The sequence below is a fragment of the Salvelinus fontinalis genome, chromosome 4, assembly GCF_029448725.1.
Source record: "Salvelinus fontinalis isolate EN_2023a chromosome 4, ASM2944872v1, whole genome shotgun sequence".
In the NCBI taxonomy this organism is placed as follows: domain Eukaryota; kingdom Metazoa; phylum Chordata; class Actinopteri; order Salmoniformes; family Salmonidae; genus Salvelinus; species Salvelinus fontinalis.
Window position 1 is genome coordinate 65734666 of NC_074668.1, and position 23443 is coordinate 65758108.

The window sequence follows — 23443 nt, forward strand, 5'->3', positions numbered from 1 at the left end:
TAATAAAGAGACTGGCTCTATAGAGCCCTGTGCATCCAGACATAACATTGCACACAGCCGAGCACAGGGAGGAATTACTGATCAACTGAGAAGCGGTTTGAACTGTCTGTCTCCTGACAACATCGTGGCTTCAGTTATGGACAGTCGTCTGAGAGGTTGTTTCTGAAACTTCAGTCCATACACTGAGGAAGCCATTGTGGCTTATTTATGACAGCAATGAAGCACAGAGTGGGTATTGATTTCTCTCCCTATGCATTAGAGACACATTCTTCCTCATATCAAAGTGATAAAGATTGTTAAACGTCAGCCAGACTTGGTCTACTCACCAGGTACCACTGCTGGGTAAACTTGGGGTCCGAGGGCTCCGTGTAGATGTCCCTCTTCTTCCTACTCTTCACCACTTGCTGTTCTGCCCACGTCACCTGAGGAACACACACACACACACACACACACAGAGCGAGAGAAAGGCATCAGTCATGGCATCAAACAGAGAGACGTGATTACATTCAGCTTGGACACTCCATTAAAGCTGGAATCCTTAAATGGTGAAGCTGCGAAACTACAACAAACAAGTTATTGCAAACACATGCGAGAAGCAGCAGAATGTGTACTGCAATTTTTTGGTTAGGTTGGTCGAAGGTCCTCACTTCCGCTTCGTCAACAAAACAGAAACAATAACAAAAGCCGTGGGGCAGACAGTGGCACCGTTTCCCCTACTGCGGATTCCATCTTTAAGTAGACTCGCTCACCATGCTAATATGCGGATGGGAACGCCACTACTCCACTAGTAACAGGGATTTTAACCAGAGGAGGGCCATTACTGAAGTAGCCGTGCTAAAACGGCACTCAATATACCAGAGGAAGACCATTAGTACAGGGTATAAGGAATAACAATGAGCAGGAGGGAACATGAGGGTCACTGTTTCCCCCGAATGAAAGAGAAATCTAGTTTCAGCAAGCAGAGCGAGATGACAGCAGAGAGAGATAAAGGGAACAGCAGTTCTAACATACATATTCAGGAGCCCCTCATTAGAGACCGAGCCTAACGACGGCCTGCGCTGAGACTAATTACAACTGCTAGATGAGGCCAGATAGGGGGCCACACACAAAGAAGAACACAGAAACACACACAATATCACATTAACGCAGACAGATACAGACCCACAAACAAAAATCCACATTAACATAGAAAGGAGGATATACACACACACTGGAGGACACACTACGACACCCAGTCTTTGTCCTCAGTCTCCCTCCTCGCTGTGCTATGCCTCCCCACACAAAGCCCTGGTAATAACAGTAGGCAGGAAGGATTTTTCTGGATATTGTGTGCATTGTGTTTTTTTTTTTCTTTTATTACCAGGTATTACTGCGCTGTTGGAGCTAGAAACTGTGTAAGCGACCAATAAAATTTGATTTGAGCTATTCTTCTCTAGGAGTCCCGGCCGGCGTGCTGCAGAAAGTGTAGACAGAGGCAGATTGCACAAGGCGACAACCCTACTTCACACCCCCTCTACGGGCTGCTGTCTCCCTGTACAGTGGAGCAGCTGAAAGGAACACAGGCAGAGAGGGAAGTGGAGAGAGGGGTGTGGAAGAGAAGCTGCAGCAGGGAGACAAGAGACTGCTGCAAGGACAGAGAGGCAGGCATGAAGGTCAACCAGGAACCACAGCAGCCCCCTCTCTGCTAACAGCTCAAACCACAAGAGCGTCAATAACACCAAGGTTACTACCCACACAACACGCACCTTTATGCACTGCCCTCCAACCAATAATTGGTTTACAGAAGTTTTTTTTTTTTTTTTGTTTTTTTTATTGCGGAAGAAATTGGACGTGTTTACATGAATCGATGTTGAAAGGCCCTTGCTGGTTGGCAGTTGTACAGAATCACACTGGAGCAGATGCTTCCACAGTGGGTGGCCCCTTCACAAGGTCAACACATTAAGAAGAATGGGGGACTGGGGGTGGGGCGCTACTGTACTGACAGCAGTAATATGAAATCAGAGATAACATGGGTGATGGTCTGTGTCCTACAGCAGGGGATATCAGATGAAATAGTGGGACATGGATAGGAGAAGAGGTTTAGGTAGGCTGAACCACTCTCCCAGGTCAGTCTATGGGGGCGTCACAATACAAGAGGCTTCCCCTCCATGTCTCCTCGTCTCTGCACTGACACTAAGGTAGGTGAAAGCCAAACGACAGGATGCCTACCAGGAATTTTCTGGCCCAGTTTAATGTCAGCGCAGGTAATGGAAAGAAGATGAAAGGAAGCTACGTTAGACTATTGAGATGTACCATCCGACTTCACTCCATTACCCATGAGTCCATGTGGCTTCCTGTCAGGAAGCAACACAGTTTCCATTGGTCTCTAATCCAGGCTGCAGTCATGGAACAGAGTAGATAGTGTTGCTTTCCTCTTTCTTCTCCCCACAGACCAGTCATCAGCTTTACACTCACCAGCTCCACACAGAACAATGGCAACTAAGGCGACCGGGGTCATCAAAAACAGAGTTCAAAAAGGAAACAGTGATATTGCATGGCCAGAAGCAACATGGTATTCCCTGACTGTTAAGTCTCTTACTCTGTGATTTACTGGCGGCCACAGAATGAGGCTAGGTCAGCCATGCGGAGTGTGAGAGGGCCAAAAGAGGGAGGGAGAGGACCCCTTTAATTGCGCTGTTCCACAGTCTGGGCTCGTTCTCCTGCAAACAAGGCATTAACAAGGCCTGCTACAAGACCCCTTAATCACAGCTCAAGCACACTCAGTCAGGCATGCAGATTAGCTGCCGGTACTGGGCTCACTATGTGGTGTGTGTACTGAGAACACACGAAGCACATTAGGGAGAAACCTCACTTTGCATGAAAACAGTCTCTATGGTAACTCAGGGCAACACTGTTTACCCTCTGCATTTGGCCAATGGAGCCTGTCATTGCTTTCACGAACTCTGCCAACCACAATACAACCAGAAAGAACACTGTTCATAGTTTGTTACCTTGATGTTCCAGATGGAAAACCTCCATCCAGTTCAACCAGGGGAGATGAGATTAGAAATTGAGGTTTTGGACTGTTAATGAACAGTCTGCTAAGCTCAGACAGCGTCAGCCTGGGGGAGGGGGGGGTCAGTATCTCTGAGGTTATTGATTAAAACAGGTCAGCCATGACAGAGAGCGTCCCAGAGTAGCTAAATCCCCTCTCAAGATGCACAGGGTTATCAGTAGCGCCTGACTGCATAGAGGATGGGTAGACTAAACCTCACATGGAGCAACCAATCCTTTCCATATCACTGCTCTCTTCAATTAGCCTAACGGATCACCCCCAGAAACAGCATTAATGGAGCTTGTGTTAGTCTTGACACTGAGAACACTTTAATAAAACTATTTCATATGAGACAGGGAGTGAATAAACATTTTGAATGGATGGATTTAAAATCAACACAATAAGACAAGAGCAGTTAACTTGTCTGAGTTTTTAGTTTACCACAGATTACCGTCCGATCCTCAGTCAAGACAGACAGACGTTTCCAATGTTCATTACACTTAAAGGCCTTTGCCAAAGTTTCCCTATCGCAAACAGAGACAATTAAGCAAATGTTTGAAAAGGGGAAAATCGGAGCGAGCCAGAGAGGGAGTCTCCGGGAATTCTTAAACAGACCGAGTGAGGTGGAACAGAACAGAGGGAACAGCTAGCAGTTAACAGATAAGATCTGCATTATAACTGGGTCCGGATACCAGCTATCTGAGACCGCTTTTCTCCTCGCTCCAGACCATTCACATACAGGACCCCGGCTGCTTGGTTAAACGCTGCTGTCCAGCAGATACTGAGCAGACAGGTCTCTGTGCCTTCCTTCCTGCTCTCTTCTCTTCCCCTCCATATACAAACATGAACACAACCTTAGGCTCACACCAAAGCAACAACCACAGCTAGAGTACTATTACCATGGCAGAGCATGGCTGTAGTGTTACATTGCTGTAGTAAAGGTAGCTGTATGGATTGTAAAATGATTATGTCCAGGGGTTTTCCCTGACCACATGGCCTGACCAGGAAAAACTTGTGGTAATACTGATGGCTGGATTGATGGCATTTCCATGGGTATATCATTTAGGCCTAACTAACAATTTCACTACATCAATGGTCTTACAACAGCAACACAATATTAGAGCAATGCATCACCATTAGATGTGAATGAGCAGCCGGGCCAAGCCCAGGCATTAGCTTCTCGATCAGCGGGGTCTGTCAGACAGACTGAGTTTTGGCAGAGTCCCTGGCCGTTTAGTCCACAGTAATGTGAGAGTCTTTGAGCAGGGTTTATTGCTGCTTTTGTTTGGGATCCATCTCCCCCAGTGTGACTGCTGTGGGCCACAGGGCTGACCTGAGCAGAGGAGGGAGGTGCAGGGAGGCTCCCTTTCTCTGAGGTGCTCTGGGAGAAAAGGAATTCAACAACAGGAAATGAAGCGGCGGCTAGAGAGGAAATCCCGTCAGTTGAGTGGTAAGCGGAGGGGTGGGGAGTGGGGTTGGGGCGGGAACCGTGTTGTTTTGGTGCTGTGCTGCTAAGGGTAAGAGGAGATAGGCCACACAACACTTTTCCCACCGTGCACCTGCTTAAGACAAACAGCGGCGAGACTTGGCCACAGTTCGCTCGCTGAATGACCTCCCATAACGCTGGGAAACCAAAACATGGGTTCTCTAAAGTCGGCAGGAACGAGGCTGGGTAGGGGAGGTGTCCACTGGCAGACTGCAGTAGCACTTAGTCCTTCCCTTAACACACAATGAACTTCCCATGACACCCTATATTTACAGTGGATTTTCAATTGCGGGTTCCCAGGGAATGTCAGTTAGTTAGTTCCCTGGACATCAGTCTGTGGGTTTGTGTTACAAGCCCTCTCTCTCTGATCTTCCCATCTGGACCCGAGCTGCGCTGAGTGACAGTGAAGTTCTGAGCGGCTGCTTCAGATGGCAGGACATTCATTGTGCTGCAGTTCAAACGCTCGCCTTTCACAGCCATGGAAACACAGCCAGAGCTCAAAGAGCTACAGAGGGAAACGTGAGACCAGGAGACCACAGAGTGAACTACACACAGCACCAGCCACACTAAATCACAGACCTTTTAAACAGGGCCCCATCACTCAAAAATCCACCACACACACACACAACATACACACAACAGGAGTGGAAGAGAAGTCATCAGACAAGACAGGCATTAGAAATCAAACTGGAAACCTAATCTATTCAGAGGTGGTTTGAGAATGGGGTCATTAGACAGCACAGTATAGCCAAGCACGGTATACGTGTGTATGTGAGTAACATGTTTAGGATGTTCTCACCTCCCAGCTCTAACGTAAAGCAGGGAAAGGAAACGGATCGGGCAGATGCTGTAGGGTGTCAGAGACATCCATTAAAAATGGGTGATAAATGAAAGCTTAGGTCTCTGGCACTCTGCCCTGTAGTTGTTAGCTCACCGTGGTCCCCTTTGCGTCGACCCTCGCCCCTGCTGTCTGCCTAATGGCCGCTCCACAGGTGGTGAAGTACCTGCAGCTCCTCCAGTCATGTTATGGAATATAAATTAACCCATCCAACCTAGCTACAGTACAGTGACTCTCAACCTCTTTCACATACTGCCCATCATCACCTCTCACACTGGCTGTGTTGTTAATGGGAGGTGCATTACAGTATGAGTCTAGATTAATTAATCATCTTTCAACAAGCCCAATCCAACCCCCACCCTCTGTTGCGGCTGGTGAAGTTATGTTATTGATAAAAACCCATCCTTCCCTACACTCACATCCCTCCACCCTCTCTAGCTGCACACTCACTCTCAACCTCCTCCTCTGCTTTGATACACTCACCCACCCAACATCTACACACACTCACACCTCCTCCCAAGGTGTCTAACCTGAGGCTCTTTTTGTAGATGGACGTGCGTCCCTCGGTGATCCGACAGAGACCTCTTCTCCACAGAACGGTGCCGGAAGTGATAGAGGTCACCAAATACCTGCAGACAGACACACACATAGGATTATTAATATTATCACCCAATACTTGCAGACACACACAAACAGTCATTAATCCCAGCGTCACTGATGCAGTATCAGTGTATCAGCATCACTACATGTTAGGGAGATAAGGCATTCCATTTGCAAGGGGCCTCTTTACACTACTTCCACAACACAAACTAGGTCCAGGAGAGATACTTGTGTAGCTCAAAATTGTCAAGGGACATATCTAGATTAAATTGCAATGAGCTGGAGGCAATATGCATTTTGAAAACATATACTTATTTGAACCCTGAACGTTCTAATACATATGAGGCATGTCTTACCTTGCTTCAAAAGTAGCCTATTAGATCGCCTCGCACATTTCTAATGGATATTTTTACATGAAACCGCTCGCATGTTCAGTGTCCTTTTGACAATGGTGTTAACCCACTAATTGCATTATGGAAGGAACATTATTACTGCCTGGTGCGCATTGCTGCGCTTATAATTTGAAGAAATAATATGTTATTAACATTAAGCTAAACATTTTGATCTGTTGCATCAGACTCATTGCTTTTTAACGTTTGTTTTATGTAGCCTAGGCCTACTGGTTGTATGCATTTGGAATCTATCGTCCCACAACTGTCCCAGAGTCTGTTTGGAATAGGTTATTTCTTTCTCCACAAGCTGACCAACAGAATGGGTAACCTAAACTTCTCTACTATAGTAGATTGACATAGGCTAGGGATTTTGCTGTTCGTTACTGGTCTTGTTGGCTGAGGAAAAGTAAATGGACAGTTATTCTAACATGTTCAAAGTGAACATCAGAATTCGGTAAGAAGGACAGCACATCGTTGAATTCTAGATTTGCATGTTCTGTTAATATGAATTACCATAATCTAAATGTAATTTCTGTCATTCTGAGCACCGTGGGTGGACGCCTTAATCAGGTTACGCACCCAATGCATATGGGTCCGGTACATTTCTCAAGTGTCCGGTAAATTCAAATGTTGCCTGTCAAAAGTCCTGCACCACATTTTCCTAAGGGGAATCCTGTGAAAACCTGCTCTGGGGGTAGTGTTGGTGACATAACCACTTCTGAGTGGTAAACTGCAAAGACAACAGCTCTCCCACACCACATGCAATAATTACCTTTATACCAGTAGACAGCATTATTGCTTTTAAAGTATCCACCCATTTGTGAATCCTTGCATTAAATCAAGTGTGCAACACTGTGCAATATGGTTTAGTTGAGAACTTTTTTATATACTAATGCTATTTACGGTATGCTAATAGCTGCACTCACAAGAAGCAGGAATGTGGTTTTTGGCCACACCACATCCCAGGCTAGTGTAAACAGAAAAGTAACACATTTGATGTTGAAGAGAGATAGATCTCACTAGACATATTTTCCAAGTTTAAATCCATATTGTACATGACGGGGTGAAGTCAGAAGCCAGACAACATGGCCTGTTAAAGCAGGGCGGTTAAATTCATTCCATGGAGGTCCTAGGGTCTTTGGGGTTTTCCTTTCAATTAAGACAACCAGGTGAGGGGAGTTCTTTAATTAGTGACTTTAAATTCATCAATAGAGTACGAGGGAGGAGCGAAAACCCACAGACACTCAGCCTTCCATGGAATGAGTTTGACACGTGTGTTAAAGTTTGGAGGATGAAACATCCAATTCATTCTGACTTATGGATTCATGGAAATATACATAAGAATCCATTCATCTAATTGTGATTCCATTAAGTCAATGAATTTGATCATCAGTATTCATCATCAAACAGTATTTATATTTAGAAGCCTACATGTAAATACAGTACATGTAATCCCTCTATCACTGTTTATACAGCTATTTTCATGAGTTACAGCTGAGTTCCTGGAGAGTCTGACCCAGAATAGGGATGGGGGGGTGGGGTTGGATGACAGCACTGCAGTAAACACACCCTGAGTTACTGTAACACAAAACACCCATACAGGCACACTTCAGCTGCTCTCAGAGCTCAGTGTCAGTGAGAAACTACCTGACCCACATTGACAACATCTCTAGAAAGCTCAGAAAGTTGAAAAAAGGACGTGTCGCAATGTAGAGAAGTTTTTTGCAACAAGTGCATGGACTAGTTCAGAACAGAAGTCAAGGAGAAGGCACACAGTTGGAAAATAGCATGGAGAAATTATATATCAGGCTGATCCTGTACAGTACAGTACCCAGTGAGGGAGGGAGGCACATGTGGAACAGTCTCTAACCTGGTGTACTCCAGCAGGGCCTAACAACGCAGCATTACAGCTACACTAAATGAGAACGAGCTGCACTAACAACCTGACAGAGGGCAGTGGAGCGCTGCGGGGCCCTGCTTGAAACAAGGTTACCTGCAGGATCACAGCTGCTGCCTAGGCCGTGACCTCACTGAGTAAGATGGGCTGGGACACAGTGTGTATAGTGCACTTGTGTAAGAGAAAGTGTCTAAGACGCTCTCAGTCCAGTCCTTGCGGATACGGAGATGATCAATATCACACAATAACACCTCTAGTCCTGGGCTAAATATATGTGTACACATGTAACAGGACACACACACACACACACACACACAGTGTGGATGAGTCAACCTGCCGTATGCACCCTGCACCTTTCCTAGTGACAGAGCAGTCTGTGATTGCAGACGGTAGTCTGGCGGTGTGGCTGAGAATGACAGAGCCAGGAAGTGTGAAGTTAGAGACCGGTCAGACCGGACCAGAAAGACTAAACGAGGCCCTCAGCAATCAAAAATGAAAAAGGTTTAATGTTCAGAGAGATAGCGCAGTTGAGAGTGCTGAACCGCCCACCCAGACCTTGTGAAGGAGCAGAGCTCAACCTAATGACAGTCTGATGGGTTCTGAATAGCCAATTAATGATTTCATTAGAGAGAATGGAAGTGTATAAATCACTGTAGCTAACTAAAGCCTGCCAGACGTGTCATGTCTACAGCATTAACACATTACTGTAGGTGGATCATAACATGTCTACAGCATTAACACACTACTGTAGGTGGATCATAACATGTCTACAGCATTAACACAGTACTGTAGGTGGATCATAACATGTCTACAGCATTAACACAGTACTGTAGGTGGATCATAACATGTCTACAGCATTAACACATTACTGTAGGTGGATCATAACATGTCTACAGCATTAACACATTACTGTAGGTGGATCATAACAGATCTACAGCATTAACACACTACTGTAGGTGGATCATAACAGATCTACAGCATTAACACATTACTGTAGGTGGATCATAACAGATCTACAGCATTAACACATTACTGTAGGTGGATCATAACAGATCTACAGCATTAACACATTACTGTAGGTGGATCATAACAGATCTACAGCATTAACACATTACTGTAGGTGGATCATAACATGTCTACACCAAACGAGGGCACTGCTTTAGAAAACCAAAGAATGACTTCCGACTGAATCTTGGCAGGCTATGTAATAATAAATAGTACAATATGTCCATCCTGGCTGTGACAAAGCCTAGGGCTGGGACATGGCTAGGAAGGACTATTCTGAATGAATAGGCCTAGCATGACCCAGCTACAGTATGGCCCTAATATTACCAAGTTGACCATTTAGGCTGGGGTATTTCAGGCCACATAGTGACTGTGCCGTTTTGTCTTGGCTGGCAGCGTCAGTACGGTTTAGACGCTGCAGTGGCGAGGGGAAATAGAACACCCTTCCTCCACTCTGGGGGGGTTCAGCCTCTCTTGCTCCCATTTAAATCCCAGCCAACAGGTCAGCCCCAAGCAGGTCAACAACAATATCCCCCCTCTCAGAACACAGGGAGAGGAAAATAGAGAGAGGCAATAACCCAGAAAAAGCAGATTACATGATTCACAATGAGATGCCTCCCAGAGCCCGACCAACCACCACAAACACCAACAAAGAGATGGCGAGAGGGGAAGAGTGAGTATGTGTGTGAATAAGAACAGAGCGTGAACCCATGAGAGAGCGAGATGAAAACGGAATAAAATGCTGACATCATAAAAGCATGAGCGGCTCCACAGAGCGCATTGTCCCGTCCAGAGAAGGAGAGGGAAGAGATAGGGAGAGAGGAAGCCAAATAAAGAAGGGAAGAAAACCTGGAGCGCTGAGGGCCCCATTGTGTGTGAGCCTAGATAACAGCCTGAGAACGGTGGGCTTCAATCAAAGACTTGAGGGAGGTGGAGGGGGGAGATATGTAGATATGGCTTCAACAGAGAGCCGCTGGGTCCATTAAGGCAGCTCTTAAATCACATCAACACCAAGTAAAAGGGAAGCGTGAACAAAGCAGCCAGGATTGATTCAGCCAAAGTGATTGCTGCTTAAGATCGCCCATCCGCTTTACAGTGCTTCATTAGCCTGGAAATTACGGTTAAGAATTCTCCAACGCTGCGGCCTTAGAATTCAATAGAGGTCTGAGAAATGGTTTAAGCCTGAGAGTTTGACACTGATAAAAATCAGATAATGGGTTGTGGTTGAAGTCTTGACGGTTCGTGCCAAACCACACTGCTGCTAGGCAAGAGTTGGAAGAGTGTGGAATGTTTTGGAAGCCAATGCACAGCAGCACGCCATCAAGTAAATGTTAACTCAAAACATGACTATGGAATCAATTAGGGGTTTTAGGCTTCTGCCATGCGTAGTCTCTGACTGACTGCTGCCGTACGCTATGGCCGGTCTGTGATTACACTCAAACACCCTTTATCACACCACACTGTCCTAGAGTACTACATCACAGAGCTACTGACGCAGCGGAATGTTACAGCCCTTTCCAGGTCATCCACCATTCAGAAAGACCCCAGTTATCTCCTCCGCTACATCAGAAGCAAGTTCACTTTAAGGCCTTTACAATACAACTTATTAACTGCAGAGCTTACAAACTGCAATAGCAATGTCCTTCTAATTCTATAACACTCACCGCTGACTTTAGTTGGGATGTGAGAAATGTACGGTCATTGTATACAAAGGTGAATTCATGAATGGTTCTCAAAAGATGTTTCCGATCTTCACTCCACCCAGACTGTCCTTGGTTGAATGGGTAGAGATGCTGTGGCTTTGATGCTCTGCTGCTCTCAGGCCTGGCTGGCATGGAACACGGCTGGAGGCTGACATTTGAAAGCAGTGTGACCCCAGAATGTCATGACCAGAGCGAGGCGAACCCAATTAGCTCAGAGACGACCCCTGACCATTCAGTAGAAGTCAGAGAAGACTTTGACCAAGCAGAGCGCACACACACATCCAGCAAGAACACACCGCACTCTTGGAAAGGCGCGCAAACTTACAAATGGACACAAACACACAAAAACATAAACCCAATCCACCACGACTAAAAGCCTAGCCCCCTGGGTTATTTTAGCCCTGTGTATGCATTTGTGAACCAAACATAAGAGCCTTATTGTCGTCCATCTAATCTGGCGTCCACGTTCCGGCGGTAAACTTTAACTAGTCGTTTGTGGGGAAGCAGGCCATTTACTGCAGTTGCACACCAAAAAAGTTTAGATAAGGAAAATGTGGAAAACAGCCGGCCCAGACGCCATTACCAATGTGAGAAGCAGCGAGCCACTGATAAAAGCAGAATGGGACTTCTGGCACTCCGCCTCTCAGCCCATTACTGGAGTGGAGCGCTAATCCATCAGCCTCATTGTGATGCAGAGCAACAGGCTCCGAAATAACTGCATGTTTGTTGGGTTGTTTGTTCGTTCTACTCGAGCCCTGCCATGTTTACCTTGTGGGAATGCACTTATCACAAGGTGTGGCGTCTTCAGACTGTAGACACAATTAGGTGTTACAAAAAGCCCAACAACGTCTGGAGACAAATTGGAGAGGCGGGCATAATGGGAACAAAGTGAGGTGAAAGGTTCTCTATTCCAGAAGGAGTTATGAGCTCAGGGAGGGAATACGTTTGGTGATTAGAGCTGCGCCAATGGCTATAGAGCTGCGGATGTGGAAAGAGTAAAGACAAGTATGAATCTGGAACAATGTTTTTGACTCAACACATTTAAAGTGATTCACAGCCTCCATTTTTTACATTAATTTCCCAAGTGAATGGCAATAGAATCATTCGATTAGTACAGAGTTCAGCCAATGGATAATTTTTCTAGAAACCACCAAGATTTAACCTCTTTAAATTATTTTATAATAAACTTAAACATTGAAATACATACTTGCCAGTAGAGGAACAAGTTAAAAACAGCATCTCCCAGAAATGATTTCCCACCTTATTTACATTCTGCGCTGGAATATAAACGTCTCCTCCAGGTTTAGAGAATGTCTTGGGAGCCACACCCTGTCTCAGCTGCTGCTCTGAGGGCCGGGGCTGAGGGAGGTGGTGGAGGGGGCAGAGAGAGAGAGAGCCAGGCCATGCTGCACTGGGATGGCAGCTGGCGCTAACAGGCAGTTTCCCTTAATAATGGTCAGGCGGGCTGGGCCAATACGGCAGATGGGCCTGTTCTGCCATTCAGTCTGCCAGAATAATACACCTTCTGCTCATCCTACTCGTTGTTGGTTCCTCTTTTCCGTCATCTCTTTCCGGAGTCATTTCCCTCTCTCATCTACCATCCTCTCATCTTTATTTCTTACGCTCTCCTTCCAGTCTGCTCAAGTGAGTTGTTATTCAAATGTATTAGTCACATGTGCCAAATACAACAGGTGTAGACCTTAATGAAATGCTTACTTACAAGCCCCAAACCAACAATGCAGTTTAAAAAAAAACACGGATAAGAATAAGAAATAAAAGCAACAAGTAATTAAAGAGCAGCAGTAAAATAACAATAGTGAGACTATATACAGGGGGGTACCAGTACAGAGTCAATGCAAATAGTCTGGGTAGCCTTTCCATTAGGTGTTCAGGAGTCTTATGGCTTGGGGGTAGAAGCTGTTTAGAAGCCTCTCGGACCTAGAGACTTGGCACTCTGGTACCACTTGCTGTGCGGTAGTAGAGAGAACAGTCTATGACTAGGGTGGCTGGAGTCTTTGACAATTTGTAGGGCCTTCCTCTGACACCGCCTGGTATAGAGTTCCTGGATGGCAGGAAGCTTGGCCCCAGTGATGTACAGGTCCGTTCGCACTACGCTCTGTAGTGCCTTGCGGCCGAAGGCCGAGGAGTTGCCATGCCAGGCAGTGATGCAACCAGTCAGGATACTCTCGATGGTGCAGCTGCAGAACCTTTTGAGGATCTGAGGACCCATTCCAAATCTTTTCAGTCTCCTAAGTGGGAATAGGTTTGTCGTGGCCTCTTTACGACTGTCTTGGTGTGCTTGGACCATGTTAGTTTGTTGGTGATGTGGACAACAAGGAACGTGAAGCTCTCAACCTGCTCCACTGCAGCCCCGTCGATGAGAATGGGGGCGTGCTCGGTCCTCTTTTTCCTGTAGTCCATAATCATCTCATTTGTCTTGATCACATTGAGGGAGAGGTTGTTGTCCTGGCACCACACAGCCAGATCTCTGACCTCCTCCCTATAGGCTTTCTCGTTGTTGTCGGTGATCAGGCCTACCACTGTTGTGTCATCGGCAAACTTAATGATGGTGTTGGAGTCGTGCCTGGCTGTGCAGTCATGAGTGAACAGAGAGTACAGAAGGGGACTGAGCACGCACCCCTGAGGGGCCCCTGTGTTGAGGATAAGCGTGGTAGATGTGTTGTTACCTACCCTTACCACCCGGGGGCGGCCCATCAGGAAGTCCAGGATCCAGTTGCAGTGGGAGGTGTTTAGTCCCAGGGTCCTTAGCTTATTAATGAGCTTTGAGGGCACTATGGTGTTGAACGCTGAGCTGTAGTCAATGAATAGTATTCTCACATAGGTGTTCCTTTTGTCCTGGTGGGAAAGGGCAGTGTGGAGTGCAATAGAGATTGCATCATCTGTGGATCTGTTGGGGCGGTATGCAAATTAGAGTGGGTCTAGGGTTTCTGGGATAACGGTGTTGATTTGAGCCATAACCAGCCTTTCAAAGCACTTCATGGCTATAGACGTACGGTTCGGTAGTCATTTAGGCAGGTTAACTTAGTGTTCTTGGGCACAGGCAGTACAATGGTCTGCTTAAAACATGTTGGTATTACAGTTTCGGACTCAGTGAAGACACTTGCCAGTTGGTCAGCGCATGCTCGCATGCTTGTGAATTGACCTGTTTAAAGGTCTTACATCGGCTGCAGAGAGCGTGATCACAGTCTTCCAGAACAGCTGGTGCTCTCATGCATGTTTCAGTGTCATTTGCCTCGAAGCGAGCATAGAAGTAGTTTCGCTCATCTGGTAGGCTCGTGTCACCGGGCAGCTCTCAGCTGTGCGTCCCTTTGTAGTCTATAATAGTTTGTAAGCCCTGCCACATCCGACGAGCGTCAGAGCCGTGTTGTACGATTCGATCTTAGTCCTTTATTGACGCTTTTCCTGTTTGATGGTTTGTAGGAGGGCATAGCGGGATTTCTTATAAGATTCCGGGTTAGAGTCCCGCTCCCTGAAAGTGGCAGCTCTAGCCTTTAGCTCTAATCCAGAACCAAACTCCAGATTATAAACCTCTCAGAATAGCACAAACAACCAAATCTAACCAGATTAAATTTATTCCAGTTTATACAAATAACACCCAGACAGGCAAACTTTAATTTAGATGAGCATGCCAGTCAAAACATGAATGTATTACCGGAGATAAAGTAATGGTTTGGGAGTCATACACAGTGAGCGGACATGCATTTTGTTCTTTTTACAGCTAATCAAAGGGCTACCCAGACCTCTCTTTTACGCTGCTGCTACTCTCTGTTTATAATCTATGCATAGTCACTTTAACTCTACATGTACATATTACCTCAATTACCTCGACTAACCGGTGCCCCCGGACAGTGACTCTGTACCGGTACCCTTGTATATAGCCGTGCTTGTTATTTTACTGCTGCCGTTTAATTATTTGTTACTTTTAATTTTTTACTAAACACTTATTTTTATTCTTCACTTCTTAAAGCATTGTTTTTTAAGGGCTTGTAAGTAAGCGTTTCACTGTAAAGTCTACACCTGTTGTATTTGGCGCATGTGACATAAAACTTTGACAGAACTTCTCCTTCACTCCAGCAGCACCTGGAGAGGCCAGGCAGCACCAAACCACTGCAGCCGTCCGCCTGCCAGATAAACTATGTGTTTATGAAACCTTATACGGCCCTCTACAGCACACTCATTTATCCACATATCACATACCAGCCCATTCCGGACAAGACACCAAATTCCTCTCTGCACTGTCTGACAGGGTTTATCACTCTCAGCACAGTAAACTGCCTTCCTGTGTTGTTCTGAAAACAGCTTACAGTAATGGATTTAATAGTGCTGACAAGAACAACTGGTTTAGATAAGACTTAGGTGATAAAAATTGCCATTTTAATGACAATAACCGCAGCAACCAAACAAAAACTAAACTCTGGCCAAAGTATTTAGTAACCGTTGTGTGTATAGTTGCAGGTAAACCATAAGTGTTCCGATGTGTTGCGATTAGTGGTGGTCAATGGTTTGGGGATGAGGGTGGGAGCCCACTGGCAGCCACACACACACGCACCCAATCTGTTAGCATGTCGTGTAACCAAACCCACTGGATTTATTTAAGTTTAAGCGGAGGACAGGACATCCCTTTACCCCCAGCAGCAGGAGCACCAGTGTAGTTTATGGAGTGGATCGGTGTGTAAAAAGTGTACAGTGTTGTAGCACAACTGCTGCAGAGGCTGTCAGTCTCTGGTGTTGATGAGGAGTGTCCTTGGAGGCATAACTCGCCGTGCTGCCGAGGTCTTTAAGCTGACAGAGCTGTATGGTGCTGGGAGAAAGCAGAGATAAGCACAGGGACGGCATGCATATGCAATTACAGGGCCCTGCAAAAGCCCAGCCACAGTTTAATAGAAGCCTTATCTTCAGACTATCATAATCAATTACAGGCAGATCAATACGGCCGAGCACCTGACAACTCAGCAGATGGGACTCTTCTACATCACCAGTGGACTTTGACGGGCCGCCCCCAGGTGGTGAGGGAACGAAACAACATCTCCATCCCGCTGATACACAACACTGGGGCCCCACAAGGGTGCGTTCTCAGCACTCCCCTGTACTCCCTGTTCACCCATGACTGCGTGGCCATGCACGACTCCAACTCAATCTTCAAGTTTGTAGACGACACGACAGTGGTAGGCTTGATTACCAACAACGACGAGTCTGCCTATAGGGAGGAGGTGAGGGCCCTCAGAGTGTGGTGTCAGGAAAATAACCTCACACTCAACATCAACAAAACAAAGGATGATCGTGGACTTCAGGAAACAGCACAGGGAGCACCCCCCTATCCACATCGACGGGACAGTAGTGGAGAAGGTGGAACATTTTTAGTTCCTCGGTGTACACATCACGGACAAGCTGAAATGGTCCACCCACACAGACAGCGTGGTGAAGGCGCAACAGCGCCTCTTAATCCTCAGGAGGCTGAAGAAATTTGGCTTGTCACCGAAAACACTCAAACTTTTACAAATGCACAATCAAGAGCATCCTGTCGGGCTGTATCACTGCCTGGTACGGCAACTGCTCCGCCCACAACCGTAAGGCTCTCCAGAGGGTAGTGAGGTCTGCACAACGCATCACAGGGGGAAAACTACCTGCCCTCAAGGACACCTACACCACCCGATGTCACAGGAGGCCAAAAAGATCATCAAGGACAACAACCACCCGAGCCACTGCCTGTTCACACCGCTATCATCCAGAAGGCGAGGTCAGTACAGGTGCATCAAAGCAGGGACCGAGAGACTGAAAAATAGCTATCTCAAGGCCATCAGACTGTTAAACAGCCACCACTAACATTTAGTGGCTGCTGCCAACATACTAACTCAAATCTCTAGCCACTTTAATAATTAAAAATTGGATTAATAAATGTTTCACTAGTCACTTTATATAATGTTTACATACCCTACATTACTCATCTCATATTGTTAGATTACTTGTTAGATATTACTGCACGGTCGGAACTAGAAGCACAAGCATTTCGCTACACTCGCATTAACATCTGCTAACCATGTGTATGTGACCAATAAAAGTTGATTTGATTTGTGTTGTGCTTTGGAACACTGGACAGTCAAGTGATAAGTTGCCCTTATGTATAGTTTCCCCTTGACTCAACACAAGTTAAGTAACTGACACTGCCCCAATACATTTCCTCCAATGTTGAAGTGTATAGTGTTTTCAGGGGCATTATAGTTAGGGGGTGAGTAAAGTTCAAAGGTTAAAGTTGACTGGTCCTTTGACAGACAGCTCAAACCTTATTTACCCATTTTGGATTGTAAATTAAAGTTTATAGAAGACCGTGTTTAGAATATTCCATGACCAAGCAATGCATCACAGATTAATGTGACCATCTGTACTTAAGGAGAGATGGTCCAGTCTATTTCAGAGTGGAGTACTCCAACTATCAACACTACCTTTCAGCAGGCCTCATGGTGAATAGGGCTGTAACAAAACATGATTTGTTTCAATTTGTTGTTGTAGTACATCAATATATTGATATACAGCCTGCATACCCTAATGGAGAATTGGTAGAAGACACACTAAATATTTCTGTTTAATGTTAGGCCAGTATAGTGAGTTACCTGTGCAACCCACAAAAGTTGTTTATCTGGACCAGATTTGACCAGATGACTGTTGTATCGAATGTTAACATTCAGCGAGAGTCTGAAATTGAACAGTATTGAGAATAATAGCTGGTCTATTGAGATGTTTTGGCACACTGAAGAACTGTCCTTGGAGGTTCATGATACATTCACTAGAAAAATATCCTCATGGAGTGAAAGAGTTTCATTTTATAAGGTGAATCAGAGAGGATGTAAGACAGTTTTATAAAGCCACACATCAAATGGCCTCAATCAAAAACTTATATCTAAAAAGGAGCAGTCTTTTTGACAGTTGAAATGGTTAGACAGAGGTCATAATTCAAAGGAGCTTGCACAAAATGTGCTGAAGTCCCTGTTAAACACTTCAAATCACCAAGGAGAAAACAGATTGTCTATGAACAGAGGAGAGAGAGGAGAGCTGGTGGAGTGTAACTCAGTAGCCACAGGAAAAACTCATCCAGTGAGTTAGGAGGGAATATCATTTAAGCTTTTAATTAAGGCACACTCCCCAGGACCCATTTAAGCAAGACAAACGTTATAGAAACGCTGGACCGTCGTTCGCCTTGGGAACAGAGGCAGCGTGCAGCACAGATATGAGAATGGAAAGTTATTGCTGTTCAAAATTAACATGCAATTTTAGCCGTCGAGTCCTGAGGTGCAATGTTTAAATAATAGACCGCAAATGTACGTACATGTGTGAAGGGGTTGAGAGTGGGGAAAAAGAAAGAAAAAAACGAAATGGCATTGGTTCCACCACACTATTTCAGCGTAAGAGCCAGAGCCAGAAAAGACAGAGACATATGGCTTCAAGCTGCTACTATGAATTAGTAAGTAAATAACTAAGAAACATGGCCTCCAAGTAAATAACTAAGAAACATGGCTTGGTTTCCCTTCCTTTGTTTTTAATGTGTTGATAAGAAAAAGAGCGGAAACACTATTCCTAGAACTCCAAAAATCTAATCATGACTTTCATGTCACAGCATGACGGCGAACCATCTTTGCAATATCTGAAAAATAAACATTGAGTGCCCTGGCTTTTCAAGCATGAAAACAAATGCAGACTTGCAACTGGAGTCTGCATCTGAGGTTCTGTTATTGAGGCTGAACTTTTTCATGTCCACGCAGTAGTGAGACGTTCTAAGAAGAACACACTAAAAATACTTCCTCTAAGTAGGGAAAATAAAATGTGTTTTTCACTCAGCTTGTGAACCCAGTGCGGATGAAGTGTTTCAGACAGGAGGATAGACATGAGGATGGAGCATGGTGGCCAGAGGAAAGCTAAGATTTACTCTAGGCAGTAGGAAAAGATGCAGGGCCACTTCTGCCGAGACGCCCCATTAACTGGGCCTGTGCATCAGCGAGTTAACAAGCTGCAGTAAAGGACACGACTGCCCTCTGTGCGCATGCGCGCACACACCACATCCAAAACACTACCACCCAACTGATGATCCAACAAACATTACCACCCACGCAAACACCTACACACAGGTCCAAAGGAGACATGACACCAACTAAACCAGTTCCATTGAGAATTGCCGGACCACTATACACACACAACCACCTCACCACAAGCACACCACAACTAATCTCAGTTAGCCAGAAGTAAAATTATATTGAGAAAGTTTGTCATTTCCTGTTTAACTTCTGGGGGGAATGCCGTTAACAATTGTGATTACCTTTGTGCAAAGGAAGGTAGCGAAGTCTCCTCCCTCGCAAACGGAAACTCTCAGCCAAACCCCTCCCTTCCACTAATTTTATCTGTGGTTTATAAAATGGCCAAAAAGGCCATTTTTGTTTTTATGAATTTTTGAGTTTGTGGCTGTGGAATCTAGTGGAAACCGTTTATCATCCAAACACAGGCTTGAAAATCAACACACCAGTTTAAGCACCACCTTCACCCAGTCTTGATTCATCCAAATAATCAACAACGAAAACCCTCCGTCCACAAGAGATTACACCACCATCACCACACCTGGCAGACAGATCCCAGCACACAGTCCCTTCAAATGGGGATCATCTCTACCCAGCCCAGTGGTGGTGACTGATATTAAATGGGCAGGTAATATAATAAGGAGAGTCTGTCTGGAATGTTCATGTGGACTAGACTTAGTCACTAACAACCCTTTCTGAAATTCAGCTGGAGAAGGGGGGGGGTGGCAGGGGTCCTTTCATGTGGCCTCACAGGCTCAGAATGGGTCTGCTAAACAGCTCTACTTTGCCAAGTGACTACAGTTTAGAAAATGTATACAAAATTATCTAAATTAGAATCAAAATCCTACACAGACTAGCTATCCTCCCCTGGCCGACAGTACGAAGAATATACCATAATTTTACCCTACAAAGACTACCACCCCCCACTACACAAACACTCCCCACTGTGCCATTGGCCTACTTTACGAGAGACTGGAGCTTCAAAACAGCAGTATCTGAAGAGGAACAGACTTTTTTCTTCTCTTGCTGTGCCATTCTGTCTGAGATTTGCACATGTTTTTCATTAAAATCAAAAAAGAGGAAAGGAATGCCTGAAGTAGGGACTTTCAAAGAACCTTCGATATAACAAGCATGGTGCATAAAATCTAAAGGAGTCGGCCCGAAGAGTCCTTTATATAATCACAGCCACACATCTAACGCAAAAACACTCCCTCGCTCGCAGTAGCAACCATATCAAGTCAAGTCACCTACCAATAGTAAGAGGAAAAATCCATACAGTTACATAACGCAATATTATATATCGATACTTTAACTCGGTAGGTAGGTAGGTAGGTAGCATTAGCTAACGCTGGTCAGCTGTACCTGTGACAAAACTACAGTATTTGTCATCCTATAGCTTGTTCTCCATCTTTTTAAATAGTGAGCCAACATGTTTTCAGCACTTTTATTTCCATGACTGATCAAAACAATTTTCTCATGCTCTCTCTGCAGCAGAAATATAGTGAGCAATATGTTTGGAACATCAAATTGAAACAAAAACAAACCGCAATACAGTGCATTTGGAAAGTATTCAGACCCCTTGACTTTTTTCAACATTTGTTATGTTACAGCCTTATTCTAAAATGGATTAAATTAATATTTTTCCTCAATCTACACACAACCCTCCATAATGACAAAGCGAAAACAGGTTTGACATTTTTGCACATTTCTGAAATTAAAAAGAAATAACTTTTTTACATAATTATTCAGACCCTTTGCTAGGAGACTCGAAATGGAGCTCAGGTGCATCCTGTTTCCATTAATCATCCTTGAGATGTTTCTACTTGAATGGAGTCCACCTGTGGTAAATTCAATTGATTGAACATGATTTGGAAAGGCACACACCTGTCTATATAAAGGTCCCACAGTTGACCACAGTGCATGTCAGAGCAAAAACCAAGCCATGAGGTCGAAGGAATTGTCCGTAGAGCTCCAAGACAGGATTGTGTCGAGGCACAGATCCGGGGAAGGGTACCAAAAAATGTCTGCAGCATTGAAAATCCAAGAACACAGTGGCCTCCATCATTCTTAAAAATGGAAGAAGTTTAGAACCACCAAGAGTCTTCCTAGCGCTGGCCACCCGGCCAAACTGAGCAATCGGGGGAGAAGGGCCTTGGCCAGGGAGGTGACAAAGAACCCAATGGTCACTCTGACATACCTCCAGAAAGTGATGTAAAGTACTAAAGTGAAAATACTTGAAAGTACTACTTAAAACCTCTTGATGCTAGGGGTCAGATATTTTTTTTAAATAACGTTCCCAAGGTAAACGGACTATTTCTCAGGTCCAGATCGTAGAATATGCATATAATTTACAGATTACGACAGAAAACACTCCAAAGTTTCCAAAACTGTCAAAATATTGTCTGTGAGTATAACAAAACTGATTCTGCTTTCGAAAACCTGAGAAAATCTAACCCTGAAGTGATATTTTTAAAGAATAATCTGTGTTTCCTGGCCCATATTTCTTCCATTTAAAGGGGTATCAACCAGATTCCTTTCCCAATGGCTTCCTCGGGCTGTGACCAAGCTTTAGACATAGTTTCAGGCTTTTATTTTGAAAAATTTGCGAGATTTTTCAAAACTAGTCAGGTGTCCTCTGATTAGTTCCTGCGCGCGACAGGGTAGCGCTCCATTTTCTTTTTCTCTCTTATTGATTAGGTTACGGTCCGGTTTAAATATTATCGATTATGTTTGTTAAAAACAACCTGAGGATTGATTATAAAAAACATTTGACATGTTTCTACGACCATTACGGATACTTTTTGGAATTTTCGTCGAACGGATCGAGGCTTTGGTTTTCTGAACATAACGCGCAACCCAAATGGCGTTTTTTTGTTATAAAAGTAATATTTATCGAACAAAAATAACATTTATTGTGTAACTGGGAGTCTCGTGAGCGCAAACATCTGAAGATTATCAAAGGTAAGCGATTAATTTTATTGCTTTTCTGACCATGCTAATTTGGGGCTAGCTGTTCTAGCATTGATTGATACACTCACAAAAGCTTGGATTTCTTTCTCTGTAAAGCATATTTTCAAAATCTGACACGATAGGTGGATTAACAACAAACTAAGCTGTGTTTTGGTATATTTCACTTGTGAATGCATGATTATAAATATTTTTTGTAATATTTTGCGCCCTGCAATTCAGCGGTTGTTTAGGAAAATGATCCCGTAAAAGGGATCCGTAGCGCAGAGAATTTAAGTCGTTTTTTGGGGTATCTGTACTTTACTATTTATATCTTGGACAACTTTTACTCCACTACATCCCTAAAGAAAATAATGTACTTTTGACTCCTTACAATTTTCCTGACACCCAAAAGTACTCGTTACATTTTGAATGCTTAGCAGGACAGGAAAATTGTCTAATTCAAACACTTATCAAGAAAACATCCATGGTCATCTCTACTGCCTCTGATCTGGCGGACTCACTAAACACAAATGCTTCATTTGTAAATGACGTATGAGTGTTGTACTGTGCCCCTGGCGATCTGTAAATTTAAAAAAACAAGACAATTGTGCCATCTGGTTTGCTTAATATAAGGAATTTTAAATAAGTTATACTTTTACTCTAGTATTTCACTGGATGACTTTCACTTTTACTTGAGTAATTTTCTTTTAAGGTATCTTTACTTTTACTCAAGTATGAAAATGTGGTACTTTTTCCACCACTGCCTCCAGAGTTCCTCTGTGGAGATGGGAGAACCTTCCAGAAGGACAACCATCTCTGCAGCACTCCACCAATCAGGCCTTTATGGCCAGGCAGAAGCCACTCCTCAGTAAAAGGCACATGACAGCCTGCTTGGAGTTTGCTAAAAGCAACCTAAAGACTCACAGACCATGAAAAACAAGTTTGTCGGGTCTAATGAAACCAAGATTGAACTCTTTGGCCTGAATACCAAGCGTCACGTCTGGAAGAAACCTGGCACCATCCCTACAGTGAAGCATAGTGGTTGTAGCATCATGCTGTGGGGATGTTTTTCAGCGTCAGGGACTGGGAGAGTAGTCAGGATCGAGGGAAATATGAACAGCGCAAAGTACAGAGAGATCCTTGATGAAAACCTGCTCCATAGCGCTCAGGACTCAGACTGGGGCGAAGGTTCACCTTCAACAGGACAAAAATCTTAAGCACACAGCCAAGACAACGCAGGAGTGGCTTCGGGACAAGTATCAATGTCCTTGAGTGGCCCAGCCAGAGCCCAGACTTGAACCCGATCGAACATCTGTGGAGAGACCTGAAAATAGCTGTGCAGCGACACTTCCCATCCAACATGACAAAGCTTGAGAGGATCAACAGAAAAAAATGAGAGAAACTCCCCAAATACAGGTGTGCCAAGCTTGTAGCGTCATACCCAAGAAGACGAGGGTG

The 23443-nt window shown here is 44.7% G+C and overlaps 1 protein-coding gene across 2 annotated transcripts in view; it reads right to left on the reverse strand.

Moving 5' to 3' along the window:
• furina (furin (paired basic amino acid cleaving enzyme) a) overlaps nucleotides 1-23443 on the reverse strand; it is a 97865-nt gene that overhangs the window by 37357 nt on the left and 37065 nt on the right. For both annotated transcript variants that reach the window (XM_055921003.1, XM_055921002.1), the window contains exons 3-4: nucleotides 5889-5987; nucleotides 327-422 (exon numbers count right to left, since the gene is read on the reverse strand). In XM_055921003.1, the coding sequence (XP_055776978.1) occupies nucleotides 327-422; nucleotides 5889-5987 (195 nt within the window). The remainder of the gene's footprint in view (nucleotides 1-326; nucleotides 423-5888; nucleotides 5988-23443) is intronic.